Genomic DNA, 19,720 nt, shown 5'->3' on the forward strand with positions numbered 1-19,720 from the left:
ATAAAAAGAAAAAAGCATCATTGTTAATATTTATTGTTGTATGTATTGTAAACGACACCCTTTGAAAAACGATGGTCATAGTTTACAATACATACAACAATAAATATAATACTTTTTAACAAAATATATATTTTAATAACTGGATGCTGTAATTTCCACCACTGTAACAAAACTGAAAAATTATTGTGGGAAACCAAAATAATTGAAGTGAAAGGACAACATTGTGAAAACACTCATAATTTATTTAAAAGCACCAATAATGTTTAATTAATTAAATACTAACAGAAATTTAAGCTCTAGAAGCTAAAAGTCTTCAGGCCCTCAGACCAGCTGAGAATTTTAACCATGAGCCAAAATAGGGGTATTACAAGTACAACTAGGGATTAAAAACCAAAACAAATAAAAACAAATAAAAGAGCAAAAACATGATGCCAGTCGTAAACAATAAGACAGTCGTAAAAGTTAATTGTAAAATAACTATTATTGCATATGCTACCAACATGACAAATGGTTTTAAATTACAGTATGAAAGTTGCACAAAACGAAATATTCTACTAATAATTAAAAACAATGAAAAAGAAAACAAGCACACCTAAAATGTACCATAACAGAACATTTTTCAAGCAGCTATATCAAGTACTACATCAGGGAAAAAAGGATTACATCCCTAAGGTCTCAGTGCTTTGTGGGATCATTTCCCATCATTTTAAAGCTCATTCTTTTTCCCTTCCCATTCCCTGCCAATTGTGCACACATAAATCTGAATAATCTTCACAGCTGTGTCTCTTCTAGAGGCATTAAGATTGCTCATTAGGTTTCTCCTGAAGCTCTCTGTGATTCAGAGAAAGTCATGCTGCTTCCCATCATCTGAACTTTGGTGGTTTGAGAGGAACCCTTGGTACTGCAGCTGCCTGGTGTGCACAAACAAAATACTCTGATTCAGTCAGTCCTTAAATGGTCCATACTGAACAATGATTATTTCTTTTATGTTGGAAAAAAAATCACCTGAGGGGTATTCCATTTGGGGGTTGTACCGGATGGTTTCACAGGAGGCACTGGAGGTGGTTTTGGTTTATTCACCTACAAAATGAAGAAAGCAGAACCTTATATACTATAATATATTTATAACAGTATAATGTAGAGTGTAAAGCAGAATCAATAGCAGGTAGAGAAATAAATAGCAAATACTCCACAGTAGGACTGTATTTAACAACATGCAGTAGAATGTAAAGACTTACAGGCTTGGTAATCAGTGGAGGTAAAGGTTTTGATGGAGCTAGTGGTATAGACCTGGGAAGCAGAGGCTTTTGCTGCATTCAAAGGAAAATAGAAAGTTAGTTTTTCTTAAACAAAAAAAAATCTAACATAGAAAAATCTCCATGGCTAATGTCATTTAAGTGTAATTTCAAATATTATAAATAAAAAATTATTATAAGTCATTATTGACTACAGTCTGAGGACTGACAAGGGGACCTTCCGCTTCTGCAACCTTAAAAGCAATGATGCCAGCACTCATGAGCCTGTTTTTTGAAGCCAGCTTCTGCACCTGACGCACAGCACTTCTTTCATCTACACTTGCGAGGCCTGTTCCAAGTGGAACCCGTCTTGGAAATGTCTTGTATGACCCTGGCCACTGCATTGTAACTCAGTTTCAGGGTTTTACCGAACTTTTTACAGCCTAGCCCATCTTTGTGAAGAGCAACAATTCTAATTCTTAAATCCTCAGAGAGTTCTTTGCCGTTAGGCATTAAATTCCTTGTTGAACACCCAGTGGTCAGTATGAGAAAATTGTACTCAAAGCACTCAATTTTAACTGCAAGATACACAGATTCGTGTGTTCCTCTCAAGCAGACATGATGGTATGAACATGATGAATAGGACATGTGGCTTTGCATGGTTAAACGACACACAGCTGATATCTTTTAGGGTGTACTTTTGTTGGCAGTTATGTTGTCAATAATGGCTGTTATTTTCAGAGGACAATAAATCTATACTGCTATACACGCTACACATTGATTACTCTATAATATATCCATGTTTAATTTATATAGTATTGTCCCTTGAGAAGATATACTGAAATGGTTGCTGAAATGTGAGGGGTGTACTCACTTTAGTGAGATGTATTTATAGTCAATGTGTCCGTTAGCCACATACTTCTACATAAGATCTGATGCAGAACTAAATAACCAAACATTGAACACTTTAAAACTGATCACAATTTGTACAGTTAGTATTGTGTTTGTCTGTTTGCTTGTTTTACCTAAACCTTTCTTGCATAATTACAATGGATTAATTACCTGGCCCATCCTGGATTCTTCTGCTGCTACCACTGGAGGCTGCAGGTAAAATGTAAGAAGTCATTAGTATTCTTGTATAAACACTACATAATGTATTCCCATGTTAAAATAATAAATAAGCAAACCTGTGGTGGAGCTCTGCAAGGAGTAAATAGGGCCTGCGATGCAGATGATTCGAGAAAAGTGGGCTTGCTGATACGAGGGGGTCCGCATATTGGGCTGTTCTTTACACTGGCTGACTGAAATGCTGGGTTGCATTGACCTGGGTAGAGGTTCAAGTCTCTAAAGGAGCTTGTGGTTTAAAAAAAAAACCCACAAACACACACACACACACACACACACACACACACACACACACACACACACACATGCACACACAGAAAAAACTGTTATAAATGTGTTTTACACAAGACAAATAAAAGCTGAGTGAACAAAATCACAATAAATAGTTCTAACCGTTTCTTGGTGGATTTGTTTTGTTTTTTATAGTAGACCAAGCCTACAATTATTACAATAATTAGCAGCAGGGTGCCTACAACAATGACCACACCAATGACCCCATCTTGCCCTGTTAAATAAAATCACAGAGATTTACATAAAATTCAAACATGCATTCAAAAAAGAAGTTGATAACTTGAATAGTTAAATTGTATGATTAAAAAACAATTGACATACAGCGTGTAACTTCATACAGCTTAATGTCACAGTAGGGTGGGGCCCAGCCTGGATCACAATGGCACTGCCTCTCATGATTACACACCTATGATTAAAATAATACAATCACACAGGGTGAAAATCTCCACATCAGCTGGGTAATGCCAAATAAATACTCCAAACAATAAAATAAAGGTCAGAGTTAAAAGAACATTGACTTTTATTTTTAAAAGACCTTTAAAAATGTAAATATGATTTGCTGTTATTAAAAACCTAATATATTAGCCTTTTGTGTACAGCAATTCCTCTTAATTTCTATTCAATTAAAAAAAATAAAAGATTACAAAAATATTGTATATGTGATACATACTCCGTGACTATTGCATTTTGCAGAGCAGTTAGCAGTTCCATAGATACTGATGTCCTCGCAAAGTCTTTTGAAACACACCTGTTAATAAAAAAATATTACATATACATATGTAAATACGTGAAGACACTGGGGAAAAAACTAAATAGACATTATTTCACTGACCTTGTTTGTCCCACATTTGGTACCTGTTGGCACCATTCCTATGTCTTCTGTGACAGAGTCATCCTCAGCCATTTTGCACGTACTCTGACCCATACTTATTTCACTTTTTTTTTTGGTTATTGGATAATTATTTCCACCAAAACAGTATATTTTCCTACATTTCTTGTTTCTTTAGGCAAAAAAAAAGAAAGTTATTCGAAAGTAAACAGAATTATAATAAAAGTAATGCAACACGCAGACAGCAGAATCAAACTTACTGATCTTGACATCTTAATCTGGAAGATGCACAGTTGTTATTAAAGCATACATCATCAGCAACATCAGCATCTGCAAATTCAAAAGACATTAATTTAACAAATGAATACATATTCACTCGTATCCACATATTCACTGAAACTGCTTTACCCTGGTCAGGGTCATGGAAGATCTGGAAACTATCCTGGGAATGCTCATCATGAACTAAAGATACACCTTAAGTGGGACAACAGTCCATAGCAGGGCGTAATGCACACTCGTGCACACATGCTCTGAAACTAGTGGCATGTTTTTAGGAAGAAAATTTACCTTTTGGAGTATTTAATATTCTAACATACTAATGTTTTTTTTTTAAATTCAATTTATTTTTTATTCCGTTTTTCTGTCATGGACCAGTCATCATTTTACTGTATTGTGCATGACTGTGTGTGTATTGAATAAAAGGCATTCTCAGGATCAAGCTCAGGATCAAACCATAGACCCCATAGCTGTGCGGTGTTACCCACTTTTTGTATATTTAAATTGTTTTAGTGTAAAGTTCAATAATAAACTATCTACATATTTAAAAAATATCCAAAAATAAATATTTAGGAAAACAGCGTAGAAAGTGTACCTGGTCCCCACAGAATTTTGCAGTGCTCCTGGTGTGATGGACACTGGCCATTATAGCAATAGCCTTGGTTGAAGTTACATGGAGACCCATTCATCTTGTAGTCATCTTTAGGACACTGCGCTAATTTTCCTGTGCAATATTCCTCCAGATCACAGTCATGAGCCACTGGTCTACACAGACTTCCTGCTTGCTTTAGCTGTAGAAGTAGAAAGAGTTTAAACAATAACGACCAAAAAGTGCAGGGCATTATTGTTTAATTGACCTGATTTACACACTCTACTGTGTTTTGTTAGTGCAATAAGTGGAAGTGAGATGAGAGGCCATAAAAGAGCTCAAGACTATCTGCACCTGAATCTTGGGCTGCAGTAAAATAAATAATTGCCGTTATTACCTTGCACTGGTGACAGCACTCCCCATGTGCACACTGAGAGCCTTCTGTCCGTTGGCAGGTAGTGGCATTACAACAAGGGTTCTCACATTCCTTAAACAATTAATTCAATTAATTAAAATTATTAAATAAATTAATTTGTTTATTTAATTAATTGAACTTTTTTCTTAGCTACAATGTGTTTGAAAAGTTACCTGTAAAGTTCCACAGTCACATTCTTCACCTTTTTCCACAATGGCATTACCACAGACTGGACCTCCCACCAGATCATCCTCATTTGGAGCGTTTAGTAGGCAGCGAACATCATAGTTCTGTAAAAATGTCTCCAAAGCCATTTTGCTACAACTGCTGAAGTGTTCGGGAAACACGTGTCTATGGGAAGATGATCGAAAAAAATAAACATAGCTGTGCATGTGATCTGTATCTTTTATTTTTAATTAGTGATAAAACTATTCATTGTATTCTTACCCAATACTGTCTCCCATGACACAGTTCTGGCCAGCTTGTGTTTTTGGGCAGATACAATGTGACGCATCATGTGACATGCCCAAGTTATGGCCCATTTCGTGTGCAATAGTGGAGGCGATCCCAAGAGGACTGTTACTGTGGTCCTGAAAAAAGAACAATGCTTTAAGTTTGTGTTCCTGATGCCTCTACAGTAATCTAAATAAATATATAAAATAAAACTTTCAGAACAAATACATTTTTGCTTTAGCACTGAACGTTGATTATATAAAAACAAACCTCATTCACAGCACCAGATAAAGGAAAGCACATAGAATTCAGAGGAGCCAAGCCAACAGTTGATCCTTCAAAATTCACCCCACTGCATTTATTCAAATGGAACAAAAAAAGGAAAGACAAGACAAAACTTATAATTCTGCAAAATGTATATTAATACATGCAGTGTGTTTAGGCTGTCCAGGCTACAAATGTGGCACAATTGGCCAATTTAACACCTGTCAACAGCATAAGCATTTGTATTTGTATAAAATAAGCACAAAAATCAATTCCAGAAACTCATTAAGCGTTTGTATTGTGGTCATTTGAGATTTAAATTGAAACGTTTGGTCATGTGCAACATGTTTGTTGGAAAAAAATGACTGCATGTAAGGCACTGGATAACCAATGTAATCAGGTGGTGGTTTATTGGTACATTTTGACTGTTTAATAGCTTGTGGATCAGGGCTCTTATAAAAAGTCTTTGGCAAAATAGATTTACAAATTGTAGATGGACCATAGATGAACTTTTAATGTTTACCCCAAACATATATCAGAAATAAACACTTAAAATACATTATATGGCCAAAGGTTTGCAATAGCAATAATTTTAAACTAGTTTTATGCTAAATATGTTTTTTAAGGAACTGCAACTAAATTTTTTTTAAATAAAATGTGTTGACGCTCCAAATACCTCTTACTGCATTGTGTTCTTCACCATTTTTTTAAATTAAAATTACTCACGTAACAAACTGTGCATTGTCATGCTTCTTCCTTGGTAGGAGCTCTCTCTGACGCCAATTTAAAAAACGGTCCAGAGTTTGATCAGACACTCTGCTAACGTCAAACTGGTCTCGATTATTCCAGACCTCTAATCCCACCAACATTACATGGATGTTTAGAGGACGATAGAGCTGCAAACAAAGTGTTACACAATGTATTCAGAAACGTATTTATATTTATAAAAAAATATATATATTACATAAAGCACAAGCAATTTAAGAGGATGAAGTACCTTGTTCACATGATTAGCAACTTCCAGCATTCTTGTCTCTATTTTCCTCAAGCTTCCATAATTTGTGAACTGAAAATAAATAAAATTTGCATTTTTTTTTTTTATACTATAAAATAAAGGTTATTTCAAGGCTTAAAAATAATTACACATAAAAAAATACAAATATAAACATACCTCTTTATGATCAACCACTATAACCATCTCAATATATCGTCCTCCTTGGGGCACTGTGATTTTCTAGAGAAATTAAAATTGTTTTAGGTTTATATTAGAGAGGTCCACATTAGAAAAAAAAGAGGAACCATTAGACTGTAAGTAAGACATGTCTAAAATGCTACACGTAAGCTTTTGCCCAGCAGAATGGATTTATCTAGTACCTTTTTTTTTAGAAATTAAGAACCCCTAATTATCCAAAGAATTATGAAAGAACTTTAAAAATGTTTTTTTTTATGAGTTTTGTTTCTCTATGAGTGCCATTTCTACATATAATTAGAAATGCAGCAAAATTAAACAAAATATTTATTAAACTCTCAGTACCATGTTTCTGCTTTTATGCAGCCCAGCAAGTCTCGGTGAAACTCCGTAATCATAGACAGTATCGTTGATATATCCATAAGTTGCCCTCTTAGTCCTCAAGTGCTCTTGTTTGTAAACTGCATGATCCCCTTTTAGAGAATCCTCCAGTGGCTCAATCAGATAAATCTGTTGTTCTGCTCTCAAAACCCCTCTAAAAAATATTAACACCAGATATGTTCAAGAAAAGATGAGCATGGAAGTAGGCAAGCGTTATTGCTTCTCGAATTTTCAAACTGAATAATATGTCATCATATTTTGTGTTATGCAATGATACTTTGCTATTTGTATTCAGATACCACTGTAAGAGTCAATTAACTCCAAAAGAATAAATACTATACAACCTTCTGGTCATTAGGAACTATGAACTTCAAATATTTTTTTTCAATTGTAATATAACTCATACAACAAATGACATTAGTCAGCCTTGTTGGTTTTGAATCAGATTTTGTCTGCGGCCTCATGGTATTAGCATTTTGGTTTGTTTAAAAAAATTTATATGAACTAAACTAAAAAATAAAGGACTTACAGAACATCAGCATTTTTGTATGTGTTTAATAACCACATAAAATCAACTAAAAGCTTAAAGCCATTATAACATAGCTTTCCTTACCGCATTCCTGAACACATGCCAACACTGACGGAGGAGTCATTTATATTTCGAATATGTCCCTGGTAGTAGCAGTGATCCTACAGAAAGTAGAAGAGATCAATCACATATGTACAATGAAATGTATATAGAAAAGGCAAGGTTTTGTTAGAGCTTGAACTGTCTTACCACATTAGATGGATATGTAGTCTCTTTCCTCCCATCTTCTGTGTAATACGTCAGAGAGTAATTCTTCCCTAACAGCTCCCTACAGTGAAAACACATTATTAAAATGTGACAATTTGTAGTTTTTAAATATATCACATTTTTATTGATTATTTCCACAATTGCATAAATGTTTGTCACACCTGTTCTTTTCCAGCGATATTTTGAAGGTTTTGCCATCAATATCCAAGGCATATTCAACTACAGTGGGATATTTCTGTTGGCATAAAATGCATTAAAGTGAAACATAAATAGAAATAATACATTATATATTACATTGATCAATATGATTAATTGCATGCTAGTAAAACAAAATTAAGTTTCATGTTTATAATCGAATACACAAACTCATCTGTTTATTATGTATAAGTTGTATTTACAAAATTCTCATAAATGATTATGACACGGAGATCGTCGCACCTCCTGATGAGCGGCGCTCCTCTTTATTCGCCCAGGCTTCAGTCGAACCACCTCGTAGTGCCGCACATGGGGGAGACGCGCATGCGCAGTTCCACAAATCTCTGGAAGCAGTTCAAATGGAACTTTTTTGTCTTATTATAATTTACATTTATTACATGTCATCTATTATAACTATCATAACTATGTGTCGCCTACAATGAACACCCAACTCGCATCATATAAAGGTAGCTTTGGACATCTACCAAAAACCTTGTACAGTTCTATATAAATCATTAAGAAGTCCTTGTCATCTTTGTACTCACCCCAAACTGAAGTGTATAAGAAAAGTAAAAAAAATAAATTAGTACAGCGCATGGTTGTCTGTACTGCTGTGCTTCGTGGTTGTTGGATGAAGAAACTTCGGAGTTCTCGGACTTTTCTTGCCAGTTTGGCCGACGCTCCGCCTCCGAGTAAGAATATGGTAAGAAATTACCATTCACATGAAGAGAGTGTGTGACCTCTGTATCCGGGAAGAGCCACTCATCATCGAGTCAGCTTTTACTAAAAAAAATAAGGATTTCCTGTTTAAACAACACACGCCATCTACAGGACTTTAGTTATCCATTTCTTTAAATGGAAACTACAATAAAGTAACAATAAATATTACTTACAGTTACTTCAGTTTCCACCTGTATGTACATTATGCAATCATCATGTACAGTACATAGAAACAGCACATTATTGTTATGCAACGTTTTTACCTGATTTATGCACCTTAATGTGCATTTCTTAGATTTCCACCTGACTGCACTGATGTAAAAATAACCTAGATTTATAACCTCTATTATCTTTTAATTTGGACTACCCTCGATATTTTTCGACAGCTTGTTGCATATATGTGAACTGGCTGGTGTAACATTAAAATGTACCTTTGGAATGAATACCTACCTACCTACCTACCTACCTAGCTACCTACCTAGCTACCTACCTACCTACCTAGCTACCTACCTAGCTACCTACCTACCTACCTACCTACCTACCTACCTACCTACCTACCTACCTACCTACCTACCTACCTACCTACCTACCAGGTTGCCAATCTTTTCCAAAAAGGGTCAGTATGGGGCAATTCTTCATTCTAACCAAGCAAAAGCCACACATGGTAGTACTACATGCCAAGATCAACTAAATAAACAGGGGGAATGAGTTGTGACTTCTCTCTGATTGATGAAATCCTGAACCCATACCAGCCTTTGTACTGTCTCATAAAAACCATAATGTACATAATGTTGATTTGTCGCACCGCAGTTCAATATGCTGCATTTGTGTGCTGTAGCAATACAGTTTTCTGAAACTAAGTGGCCCAAACTTGTCTGAGAATGCAAATGTGCACAAAGCGTGGTCTCTGCAGACATGCTATGCCCAGGTTGGAGTGGAAGAAGTTCAGTTGAGTTTGAACCATTGAACACCTTAAGGATAAAATAATAAGTGTGCTCCAGGCTCCTCCCATGAAATCAGTGTGCTTGTATAAATGAACAAACTATTCTATACCTGCTCCTGTATAACAGCCATGCTCCAAGTGGAAAGCCTTCCCTGAAGAGTAGAGGTTATTAGCACTCGGAGAGAGAAATCTGAAGACAGCAAAAATCTTAGAAGTGCTTCAGCCTGTTAGGAGCAGTGAAAGGTAGCAGAAGTGAGGCAGAAATGTGTTTGTACGCTTGTATTGCAACTGATACAGAGATCATAAACAACCTATTTGTGGAAAATAATTGAATCTACAGCAATACTTTCATCTAATGTTTGTTAATCTGTTTGTACTCCACATTTTTATAAAGACTGCTGTTTTTTTGATTCATGTAGTTTTAAAATAAAACGTCTTATTCAACTAAATCGTGATTTATTGAACAGTGGGAACACCTGAATATAAAATAAGTTTAATATCTTTTTGTGTTTTTTAGATTAATAATAATAATAATAATAATAATAATAATAATAATAATAATAATAATAATAATTATTATTATTATTATTATTATTATTATTATTATTATAACAATATATTTGTTTTAAAACTGTTATTATTACTTCTTTCAGATCACGAATATGCGAATATTCTTCTTTCAGCTTCTTCCATTAGGGGTCGCCACAGCGGATCATCTGTCTCCATACCCCCCTGTCCTCTACATCTGCCTCTTTTAACCCAACTACCTGCATGTCTTCCTTCACCACATCCATACACTTCCATTTTGGTCTTCCTCTTTTCCTCCTTCCTGGCGGCTCCATCCTCAGCATTCTCCTACAGATATACCCTCCTCTGCACATGTCCAAACCATCTCAATCACACCTCCCTCACCTTGTCTTCCTACATGCGCTGTCCCTCTAATAAACTAATTTCTAATCCTGTCCATCCTCGTCACTCCCAACAAAAACCTTAACATCTTCAGCTCTGCTACCTCCAGCTCCACCTCCTGTCTTTTATTCAATGCCACTGTCTCTAAACCCTGATTTGTGATACTCTTCTATCACAAATCACTCCTGCTATCACTCTTCTCCACCCACTCCACACTGCCTGCACTCTTTTCTTCACTTCTCTAACACACTCTCCATTACTTTGCACTGTTGACCCCAGGTACCTGAACTCCTCCACCTTCTCCACCTCTTCTCCCTGCAACCGCACCACTCCACTGCCCTCCCTCTGACTTCAATTCCCCTTCTCTCCAGCACGTACCTCCACCTCTCCAGGCTCAAAAGTGTTATTATTACTGTTATTTTAAAATGCAGACCCAGATTTGGATTACATTTTTTTTAAGGAGTTTGCAGTTGTAATACATAATACATTGCCCTCTTTTTCTATCACAGTTATGTTCTTGGTGCCTTTACAGCCTTAGCATGTGGGATTTGCTGCCCTCTTGTGGTTGAAGTTTGAAGGTATACATATTTTTTTTAAAGCTGAGTTGGTGTTTAGGACCTGTGAGACGCCGGCCTCCTTGACGTTTTTATGACGTTTAAGGAAGTCCGTGTGTTGACAGGCAGAAGCAGGACGCACGTGCGCTATGTTGCACTCTAGTCATTTGATTCAACTTTTGGTTGCATGTGATGCACCGAAAATCGATATTCATTCTGTACCACTGGTCGAAAACTCTGGTGAATTATTTTCTCAGCAGTTATTCAGGAGAAGCGATGGACCGGAGAAAACCAGCTCACCGTTTACATTCACACCGCAGCGATTCCGTCTCGACAAAGATGATGAGTTTTTTGCGGTATGTTTTTTCTCTCTGATCTTCACTGTGAGTGACTGAGTGCAGGTTAAAGGTGACAGCAATTGGTAGATCTGGAAAAGGATGCAAAAGACTGGAATTTACAAGCAATCGTTTCCAGACCTCGCAAAACATGCACATTTACAACAAATATAATTTAAACTTACTGGGCTGCATAAAAGCAGAAACATGGTACTGAGAATTTAATGAATATTTAGCCATTTTTTTTATATAATATAGTATATATAATTTCTTATATATATAATTTTATATATTATAATGAACACATTAATATTTTAATTGCTTCGTAAAAGTACAAACATTCACAAGACAATAGGTTTGAGTTAATGCTTTCTTTTTAATAAGCCACTGAACTTGAGTCTAAAAAAAAAAAAAAAAAATGCTAACAGTCTGGAAAATGTAACACTTAAGCCTGAAGTAAGCTCTGGCAGGGTTTCAAGGCCAGGAACCCTGCAGACATTTGGGAATCGAAGCCTTCGTGTGGTTCAGAGCACAGGGTTCATCTAGTGCAGCCCACCTCTTCCTGCCTGTAAAGGCTTTAATGGAGTAAGTGTGATGTGTGGTGCTGCAACAACTGTGTTACTGTCAAATTTGATTAATTATTCATTTCACAGGATGTTGACTTTTCATTACACTTCATCAGTTATAGTTCTGACAATCCTGTTGGTAGGGGGAATGTTGAGGCTGTAATCACTATTTAAATCTGCCCCAAGTATCTAACCTGAGTAACATCTCTATTAGTGGGGTTTAGTCAGTGCCAGGGTATGTTACACTGATTGGGGATAACAGTGCATATACCACTGTGCCATAGTAGCTCTGGAAACTGACTAATAAAACCACGATATGAACGAAAATAAGTAGCCTGCAATTAATGTACATATTATCATAGATGAAAATGTATTTTTTCTACATTCAAAGGTTTTGCTAAATCCTGGGTTGCAAATTTTTTTGCACTTAGCAGTTCTTCTCTAAGCCGATCCCTCTCCCCAACAGGATGGCGATGTGCACAGACACTTGTACTTGCAGGATCTCGTGACCCCTCACACAGAAGGACCGCCAGCATTAAAGTAAGTGTTGTTAGATTAGAGAATTATCAGACATACAAAAGAGCACTGTGACCTTCTCACATGTATTTGAGTGAACTTGACAGTATGTTTCTGATCAGTTTTACTGTCTTTCTGTAAAAAGGAATTATGCAGTTTTTTTCTTACAGAGACATACATTTATTATTCAGAGCTAATTGCATGATTGCAATTTATAATATTTTTTGTATACTTTATTTTTTGTGTGTGGCTAATTGTGGAACCAAGGTAATCTACCAGATGGAACAAATACTTTTTAATTAAAGTTTACCAAATGTTACTTTTTAATGGGGACCATTAGTGAAAACAAAAACTGATCAAAAAGAATAAAAATAGATAATAAATTTAAAATAAATATAAATTATTTATATAAGAATAAATAATTGAATAATGGGTAAAATGTCTGTTGGTACACCACCAATGCATAATTGAGGCAGGTAATAATTAATGTAAAAAAAAATTTTTGTACTATATCAGTGATATATATCAGTAATATATCTCTTGATATTAGTACTGTGTTGTCACATTTTATGATCACTGTAAAGCTTTAAAATGGAAGATAAAAATATTTTGCATATTTGATATGCTTGAGATAGATTTTAACTTTTATTAACTTGTCTTGTTATGTCTCTAACTTTTTTTTTTAGCATTTCAGAATTCCAGTGTCACGTTGCTGGCTGTAAGCAGCTGTTTGACACTCTGGAGACCTACGAACACCACTACAATTCACTTCATCGTCATGTGTGCTCCAGCTGCAAGCGCTCCTTTCCGTCCAATCGTCTTCTGGATATACACATATTAGAGTGGCATGACTCTCTTTTTCAGGTCATGGCAGAGAGAGAGTGTTTGGTAATGTCTAGACCATAAATATTCATGATGATTACGAAGTATAAACATTAGTTACATTTAAAGGTATAATTTTTTTGACAGCTTTATTATATTTTATGCCTGCACAGCCAAATTCCCAGTATTAAATTAATGAATTAATACAGCACTTTACAAACACTTGAATGATTTAAGCAGCCCTGGAAACATGGTTGGGTGATTCATACAGCGCACCTTAAACCCCGCTAATAAAAATTTAATTAGTCTTAAATTAACATTACTTGTCTTCCTATAGCCATTCTGTTAGAAGACATTCAGCATAGAAATTAAAGTGAAAATTAGTTCTGCTTTTGGCATTTGCGGCAGAGCTGGATCTTAAGATTTCCCACATCGAGAAAACGCATAATACAGGAAGAACGTGTTATACAATTTCAAAAAGAGATCGAGTCTTCGAACAGATTCATTTTGTAGAAATCAGATATGCTATAAGAAGACACTCCAAATGCGGCAGTGAATCTTTTACTTTCTATAGCTTATTTAAAAGTAAACCTGGAAGTTTTTCCTAATTGGACACAAAAAAAAAATAGCTGCCTTTTAAAAAATCATATATATATATATATATATATATATATATATATATATATATATATATATATATATATATATATATACATACATACATACACACACACACACACACACACACACACACACACACACACACACAATAAATGCCAAAACCCAATATTTCACTGTAGGGTTACTATCAGAAAAATGTGCAAAATTTATGATCTAGTGTGTGTAGTTTATGCCGCCATTGGCTGTAGTCAGTGAAGTGTCATTTTGAAGAGTGGAAAAATCATTCAGTCTTTGTTTACCACATTGTCTTTTGTCTGCATGCTTTGTTTAGGAAAATATTAACTGTGTTCTTGCTTTGTATTTTATCCTAATTGTTAAAGACTTAAAATAGCATGACTATATGCAAAATGGAAACACTCTACTCCTACTACACAACTGGAAACAACTTGACTGTTGTTAAGATGTCCAATGTAATATGGCTTTTCAGTATCAGTGTTTGGTTGAGGGATGTGGACTAAAATTCCAAACCAGTAAAGAAAGAAAAGAGCACCTGATCACAACTCACAGCTATCCAGCAGACTTCAGGTTTGACAAACCAAAGAAAATCAAAAGGTGCGACCACTGAAACTTCGAATTTGCTATACAACGGCTGGAATTGTGTTATTAGTGTAGTGCTCATTTTTGCTTAAAAAATAAGTTTTTATTCATTTTTAGAGGATCAAAAAAGGAAAAGATTCCTCAGCGAAAGGAAATGTGTCCAGCAGGCCCTGGTAATGTAGTAAGTCAACATGGAGAATTGGAAAATTGTGAGTTGATGGAGACCCAAGAGTCTGAGAGTCCTGTGCCTGTTCTTCCTGAGCGACTGAAGCCACATTATTCATATAAGTAAATATTTATAAAGTATGTGTTTAAACAGCATTAAATATGTGACTGGGTCATGTTATTAAAATATATATATATTTTTTTCCAGGGTTCCACCAACTATCTGCTTTGGCCAAGGCTCAGTCCGGGGCTTTAGAGGTGGAAGGAAAAAGAAGTAAAGAAAAGCTTGCATCTGTTAAATAATTTATATCTTTTATATGACCTTACTTTTTTGTGCATCCAGAATATCAGAGTACTATTTTTTTTTTTACAATAAAAATAGCTACAAATCCCAATCCTTTCTGGCAGCATGTAATTTATTATTTTTAATGCATTATTCTTTGGTTTAATTGATGCAAGTCATGTAATGCTTTAAAAACAGGGGAATGTATATTGGCAAACTTTAGTTAGCATTGTCTTTTCAATTGTTCCACTTGCTCTTGTTATCGCGCAAATTGAGAGGTTTGAATAGGCACTGGTGTTGCCATTGACTTTTTATTTTACAAACAAACCCAAATGAAGACATTTTAAAGAGAACGAATTATTTTATATTTTGATAATGGTTCAGTTAATTCGGATTAACGATAATGCATAACAAAACTGAAAGCTAATTCTGATCACACAATACAAATGACTAGTCTCCCTTTTAATTTCAAGTATTTTTTTTTTTTTCTTAGAAACCCAAAATCTTAGTCGCCTATGAGCAAAATAATGTTGAAACGTTTTCCCGTATGTCACTATATTTTTAACAGACTGCCTGGAGCTTTATTATGCACTGCGCTAAAGTTTGCTGTAAACAATAAAACGCTTTTCGAAAATGTAAATATATGAATAATAGCGAGCAGTATTTCCGATTTTATTATAATAATAAAATCCTGCAGGTCGGGTCTACATTTACATCGCTAGTAAAAGGCACTCATCTTGTTCAAAATGTATTTTTTAATACAAAAGATTATTTTTTTTTCTATTTTTATGTACAAATATTTACAATAATTTACAGGAAATAAATGTAAACACAGTATATAAATATCAATTCCTATTTGTAATTTCAAATGTAGTTGGAAAATATCCGTATGCTAATATATACGCTTATTTACAGATATAAAAAAAAAGGGTCTAGAGGTTAATTTTACAATCTATCAAACTATAGCATAGTACATGTATCACAAGGGCATTGTGGCTTAACGAAAACAGAAAACAATGTAAGTGGGTGAATGTAAACCCATGTTATAAAAGTTATAGCCTTCACTATTAAACCATCGGCTCTGAGAAAAGCAAATGTGGAACGCAGCTACTAAAACACACTCCAGACCCAGTACACGAATAAATGGTAAAAAAAAATACCTTTGCAATTTTTTCTTCCGAATATAATATTAATACAATTTAAATTTGTATGAAAATAATTTCAAGTGGTACTCGGAGTGTATTCAAATAGTCTGGCACGGATGATTCCTTCATGACAACATCTGGCAAAGAGGTTATATAGTGTTTTAAAATGAAATGTTGATTTCATTAAAACACCGATTGCTCCAAATATGACTATAGTTTTAATACAGATGAGCTAGTTTGTTGCTGATTTTAAGGCATATCGGTTTAGGGCTAAAATAGTATGGCTTATAAGCCACAGGTTGTTTATTTTAAGGGCACCACGGAAAGCTTTCAACCTATATATTCTTTTATATTTATTATTTTACGATCTCAGTGTGATTAAGTGTGTTTAGGCTCACGCCAAAAAATGTTCACTTTATAAAGAAAGATGGACATTTTACTTGTCCGTTAATGACTGGCGAAAAAAAAAAAAACAGCAGTCTTGAAGTTAAATATACGTAACAACATTTAAGACAGATAATACATCCCATAGGTGACAGGTCCTCCGAAAAGTCCAGGAACGGGCAGTGAAGGTCGCGGGAACGAGCTCGAGGCGGCGTACAGCCCCGGAGAGCCCACGTGCGCTCCCAGCGGGAAGGGAAAGGCGAACGCCGGTAACAGAGGCTTTGACGCGAGTTTGAGTTTCTCCAACTCTGCTTCTTGGAGTCTCTTTGCTTTCGCTCTCCTGTTCTGGAACCAGATCTTCACCTGCGTCTCTGTTAGATTGAGCGAATTGGAAAACTCCGCTCGTTCTGCGATTGAGAGGTACTGCTTCTGGCGGAACTTCCTCTCTAAAGCCAGCAGCTGCGAGGTGGTGAACGGGGTTCTGGGTTTTCTGTTGTTCTTGTGTTTGCGGAGTGCGCACGGAGACGGACTCGCGTGTCCTGTTAAAAAAAAACACACACAACGTGAGAATGATTAATAGAACGAGACAAATAAAGAATGATACACAACCAAGCAGTGATACTATTAAAAAAATATAACTTTTTATATAAAATGATGCGACTTATTTAGGCCCATTATTGACCGCATACAACTTCGGTTAATGTTTTGATTTCATTCGAAATCCTCAGTATAAGTCTCATGCATGATAAAGAAACATGGCATGTGCGTATGAAGAACATAACCGAACAGTGAGACTTGATTTGAACTCTACTGAATTGTCACTTACTTGGTGGAGACGCGTATGAAGGGGTCTGAAACCATCCGCCCTGTCCCTTCTCATTCCTCTCCTCCGACTCTCCTCTCTTCCCCACAGCTAAGTTTGAGACGCTCTCCAGGGGCAATTTCCTGTCCGTGTATAAAGCCATTGGTGAAAGTTGTGAGCGTTCCTCAGAGGGGGATATAAGCCCCGAGTCAGATGTGGAATATGAAGTCCTGGAGCTAACCCTGTCCGATATTAGAGACTCCACGCTAAACGGAAGGCTGAACGGCTTGTTTTTACATCCTTTGGCCGCGGCTCTCTCGGTGCTCTCAGCCTCTTCTGCGTCCGTGTTTGTGCGCTTCTGAGTTTCACCTTCTTGGGAAAGTGGTACTTGAACAGAGCTCATGGTGCAGGGTAAAGGGGCCATACAATTTCCAAATACCAGGCCCTCTCAGTTTAACTCGTCCCGCTTGTTTTTCTTTCTGTCATCCGCTGTGTTTCTGCGACGCTCCCTTCTCTCTTGTATAGCCCAAAGCTCTCCCAGCTATAAAACTCCCAAAAGTGCGCTTTTTTCTTTGCCGCCATCCAATCTGCGCTCTGCTTTTGCCCACATGACTTCCAGTGTCTGCGTTTTGATTGGACAGCAAAGTTTCTTAGGGACGGACGTCAAAGTGAGTTTGAAAGAAATGTACGTGGTCAATCATACTGGTCTTGCCGCGGTGGTTTATTGGTGGCTCCAGGGCTCCGGTGTTTGAGCTATTTGAGAACCTTTGTTGCAATTAACTAGAGAGAAAGAGAGGGAGGGGGGAGAGAGAGAGAGAGAGAGAGAGAGAGAGAGAGAGAGAGAGAGAGAGAGAGAGAGAGAGAGAGACTGAGCCTCATTAGCTTAACCCTTATTGAAACCATGCAGCAAGACAACTAGACACTTCCTTTGGTTTTTCTTTCTCGATTTCTTTTTTTGTTGTTGTGAGAAATCAATCTGAATCTATTAAAACAACATTAACACATTTTTTTATTTGTTTTTTGTTTTTTTGCCACTTCAGCTGTAGACAACATTAAAAATTATGTATAAATAGGCTTATTTGTAAACATTTTTATTCGGCAGAATGTTTTAGGAGAAAATATATATTTCTATCGAGGAATTGCAATTTAAGTAATAAAGACCAGATAAAGTGCACCAATTAGATCATGCTTAGCTTGATCTTCGAGGACAATTGATAAACGATGGGAATGAATGAATGACGATTGTGTCACGCCACATTACAGCAGTTTAAAGCTTGTCTTGGCCCTTTAAGGTTGCAAAAAAAAGCCTCTATTGAAACGCAACTGGCAAGCCTTCACCGTAAGTCAAAGCATTTCATAAGGCAGACAAGTCGTGCTTTGGAAGGCGCCAGTCTCGGCGAGATCAAAAAGGAAGCTACCTCGGGGAGAGTAAGGCAGCGGGTAGCTCCACTTAACCAATTCTCTCCTGCAGCACTTTAATGGCAGGAAAATAAGTGCAGAGCGAGCGGTTCCCACACACTGCCGAATTACTGCTACATGCCCCAAACTCCAAATTGACGACTGCTGTAAAAAACAAAACAAAATAACAAAAACAAAAAAACAAATTGTATTTTTAATATTCCTAGTAATTTTATTTTCTACAAAGAACAGATACAAAACTGTATGCATATATATATATATATATATATATATATATATATATATATATATATATATATATATATATATATATATATATATATATATATAATATTTATTTATTATTTTGAATGATAAAAAAAAAAAAAAAAAAATTTATATGGCCGCTTTTTATTTTTGATTCCACTAGACAGCTACAAATAATCTACTCAAAGAGAAAGTTAAATATTTAACAATGCATTTAATTCCATTGATTGCTACTTGTGCTGCTTGGAAATAATTTGTATGAGATATAGTATTTAAAATGGCTGTGCATAAATATTTTATAGCTAATATACGTATTTAATATATATTTAAATAGCATGGTTTCGGATTGTCGGTGCAGCGAAAAAGTATTTGATAATTAGGGTGCAATTAACAAGCAATATTTATCATAGAAAATAATTTGTACAAACAAACAAACAAACAAACAAAAAAAAGAGTCAAACATTAAAAAGTCAGATCAGATGAATGTCAACATTTGATTAATATCAATAAATCAAACACAGAAGATTCAAAGAAAATCTGAATTTAAATATTTTGCGTAAAAATAGTGGCTTATGTCTTTAAATTATGATGGAAGCCGACGGTGTCCCAGAATTGAAATTGCGCACAAAAACGAAACTTGGGTTAAAAACAGGCG

At 35.7% G+C, this 19,720-nt stretch overlaps 3 protein-coding genes across 4 annotated transcripts; 1 reads left to right on the forward strand and 2 right to left on the reverse strand.

Moving 5' to 3' along the window:
* Nucleotides 1-221: 221 nt before the first annotated feature.
* Nucleotides 222-8,754, reverse strand: adam8a (ADAM metallopeptidase domain 8a). Of its 2 annotated transcripts, none has more exons than XR_014533162.1 (24): nt 8,584-8,754; nt 8,282-8,382; nt 8,005-8,078; nt 7,826-7,904; nt 7,661-7,737; nt 7,012-7,201; nt 6,649-6,711; nt 6,475-6,543; nt 6,204-6,373; nt 5,484-5,565; nt 5,208-5,350; nt 4,934-5,111; nt 4,743-4,832; nt 4,352-4,547; nt 3,741-3,810; nt 3,484-3,652; nt 3,322-3,399; nt 2,973-3,057; nt 2,754-2,865; nt 2,423-2,588; nt 2,261-2,336; nt 1,239-1,310; nt 1,006-1,080; nt 222-911 (listed from the first exon to the last, which is right to left on the reverse strand). XR_014533162.1 is itself a non-coding variant. In XM_083539008.1 (24 exons), exons 1-24 carry the CDS (start codon nt 8,633-8,635, stop codon nt 864-866), a joined length of 2,478 nt encoding a protein of 825 aa, XP_083395134.1. In that variant the 5' UTR covers nt 8,636-8,753; the 3' UTR covers nt 222-863. The 2 variants fall into 2 exon arrangements, 1 of the variants encoding a protein (XP_083395134.1); XM_083539008.1 differs by having other exon boundaries at nt 2,298-2,336; nt 8,584-8,753.
* Nucleotides 8,755-11,234: 2,480 nt separating this feature from the next.
* znf511 (zinc finger protein 511) lies at nt 11,235-15,181 on the forward strand. The gene is made up of 6 exons (XM_083539328.1): nt 11,235-11,520; nt 12,532-12,605; nt 13,268-13,469; nt 14,512-14,636; nt 14,739-14,909; nt 14,995-15,181. The coding sequence occupies exons 1-6, from the start codon at nt 11,314-11,316 to the stop codon at nt 15,062-15,064; spliced, it is 849 nt and encodes a 282-aa protein (XP_083395454.1). The 5' UTR covers nt 11,235-11,313; the 3' UTR covers nt 15,065-15,181.
* Nucleotides 15,182-15,806: 625 nt separating this feature from the next.
* On the reverse strand, nt 15,807-17,974 carry msx3 (muscle segment homeobox 3). The gene is made up of 2 exons (XM_083539329.1): nt 17,425-17,974; nt 15,807-17,137 (listed from the first exon to the last, which is right to left on the reverse strand). Exons 1-2 carry the CDS (start codon nt 17,822-17,824, stop codon nt 16,722-16,724), a joined length of 816 nt encoding a protein of 271 aa, XP_083395455.1. The 5' UTR covers nt 17,825-17,974; the 3' UTR covers nt 15,807-16,721.
* Between the last annotated feature and the right edge of the window lie 1,746 nt (nt 17,975-19,720).

Source organism: Silurus aristotelis (genome assembly GCF_946808225.1).
Source record: "Silurus aristotelis genome assembly, chromosome: 4".
NCBI classification, from domain to species: Eukaryota; Metazoa; Chordata; class Actinopteri; order Siluriformes; family Siluridae; genus Silurus; species Silurus aristotelis.

Bases quoted from the DNA above. Each gene is read 5' to 3' on its own strand.
- adam8a (XM_083539008.1), bottom strand. From the start codon at position 8,635: ATGCGCTGTACTAATTTATTTTTTTTACTTTTCTTATACACTTCAGTT. The intron at 6,374-6,474 runs GTACTTCATCCT...CTTTGTTTGCAG, and splicing joins TTGCTAATCATGTGAACAAG to CTCTATCGTCCTCTAAACAT. The intron at 4,548-4,742 runs GTAATAACGGCA...CTACTTCTACAG, and splicing joins AGTGCTGTCACCAGTGCAAG to CTAAAGCAAGCAGGAAGTCT.
- znf511 (XM_083539328.1), top strand. From the start codon at position 11,314: ATGTTGCACTCTAGTCATTTGATTCAACTTTTGGTTGCATGTGATGCA. The intron at 11,521-12,531 runs GTATGTTTTTTC...TCTCCCCAACAG, and splicing joins AAGATGATGAGTTTTTTGCG to GATGGCGATGTGCACAGACA. The intron at 12,606-13,267 runs GTAAGTGTTGTT...TTTTTTTTTTAG, and splicing joins GAAGGACCGCCAGCATTAAA to CATTTCAGAATTCCAGTGTC.
- msx3 (XM_083539329.1), bottom strand. From the start codon at position 17,824: ATGGCCCCTTTACCCTGCACCATGAGCTCTGTTCAAGTACCACTTTCC. The intron at 17,138-17,424 runs GTAAGTGACAAT...TTTTTTTAACAG, and splicing joins TTCATACGCGTCTCCACCAA to GACACGCGAGTCCGTCTCCG.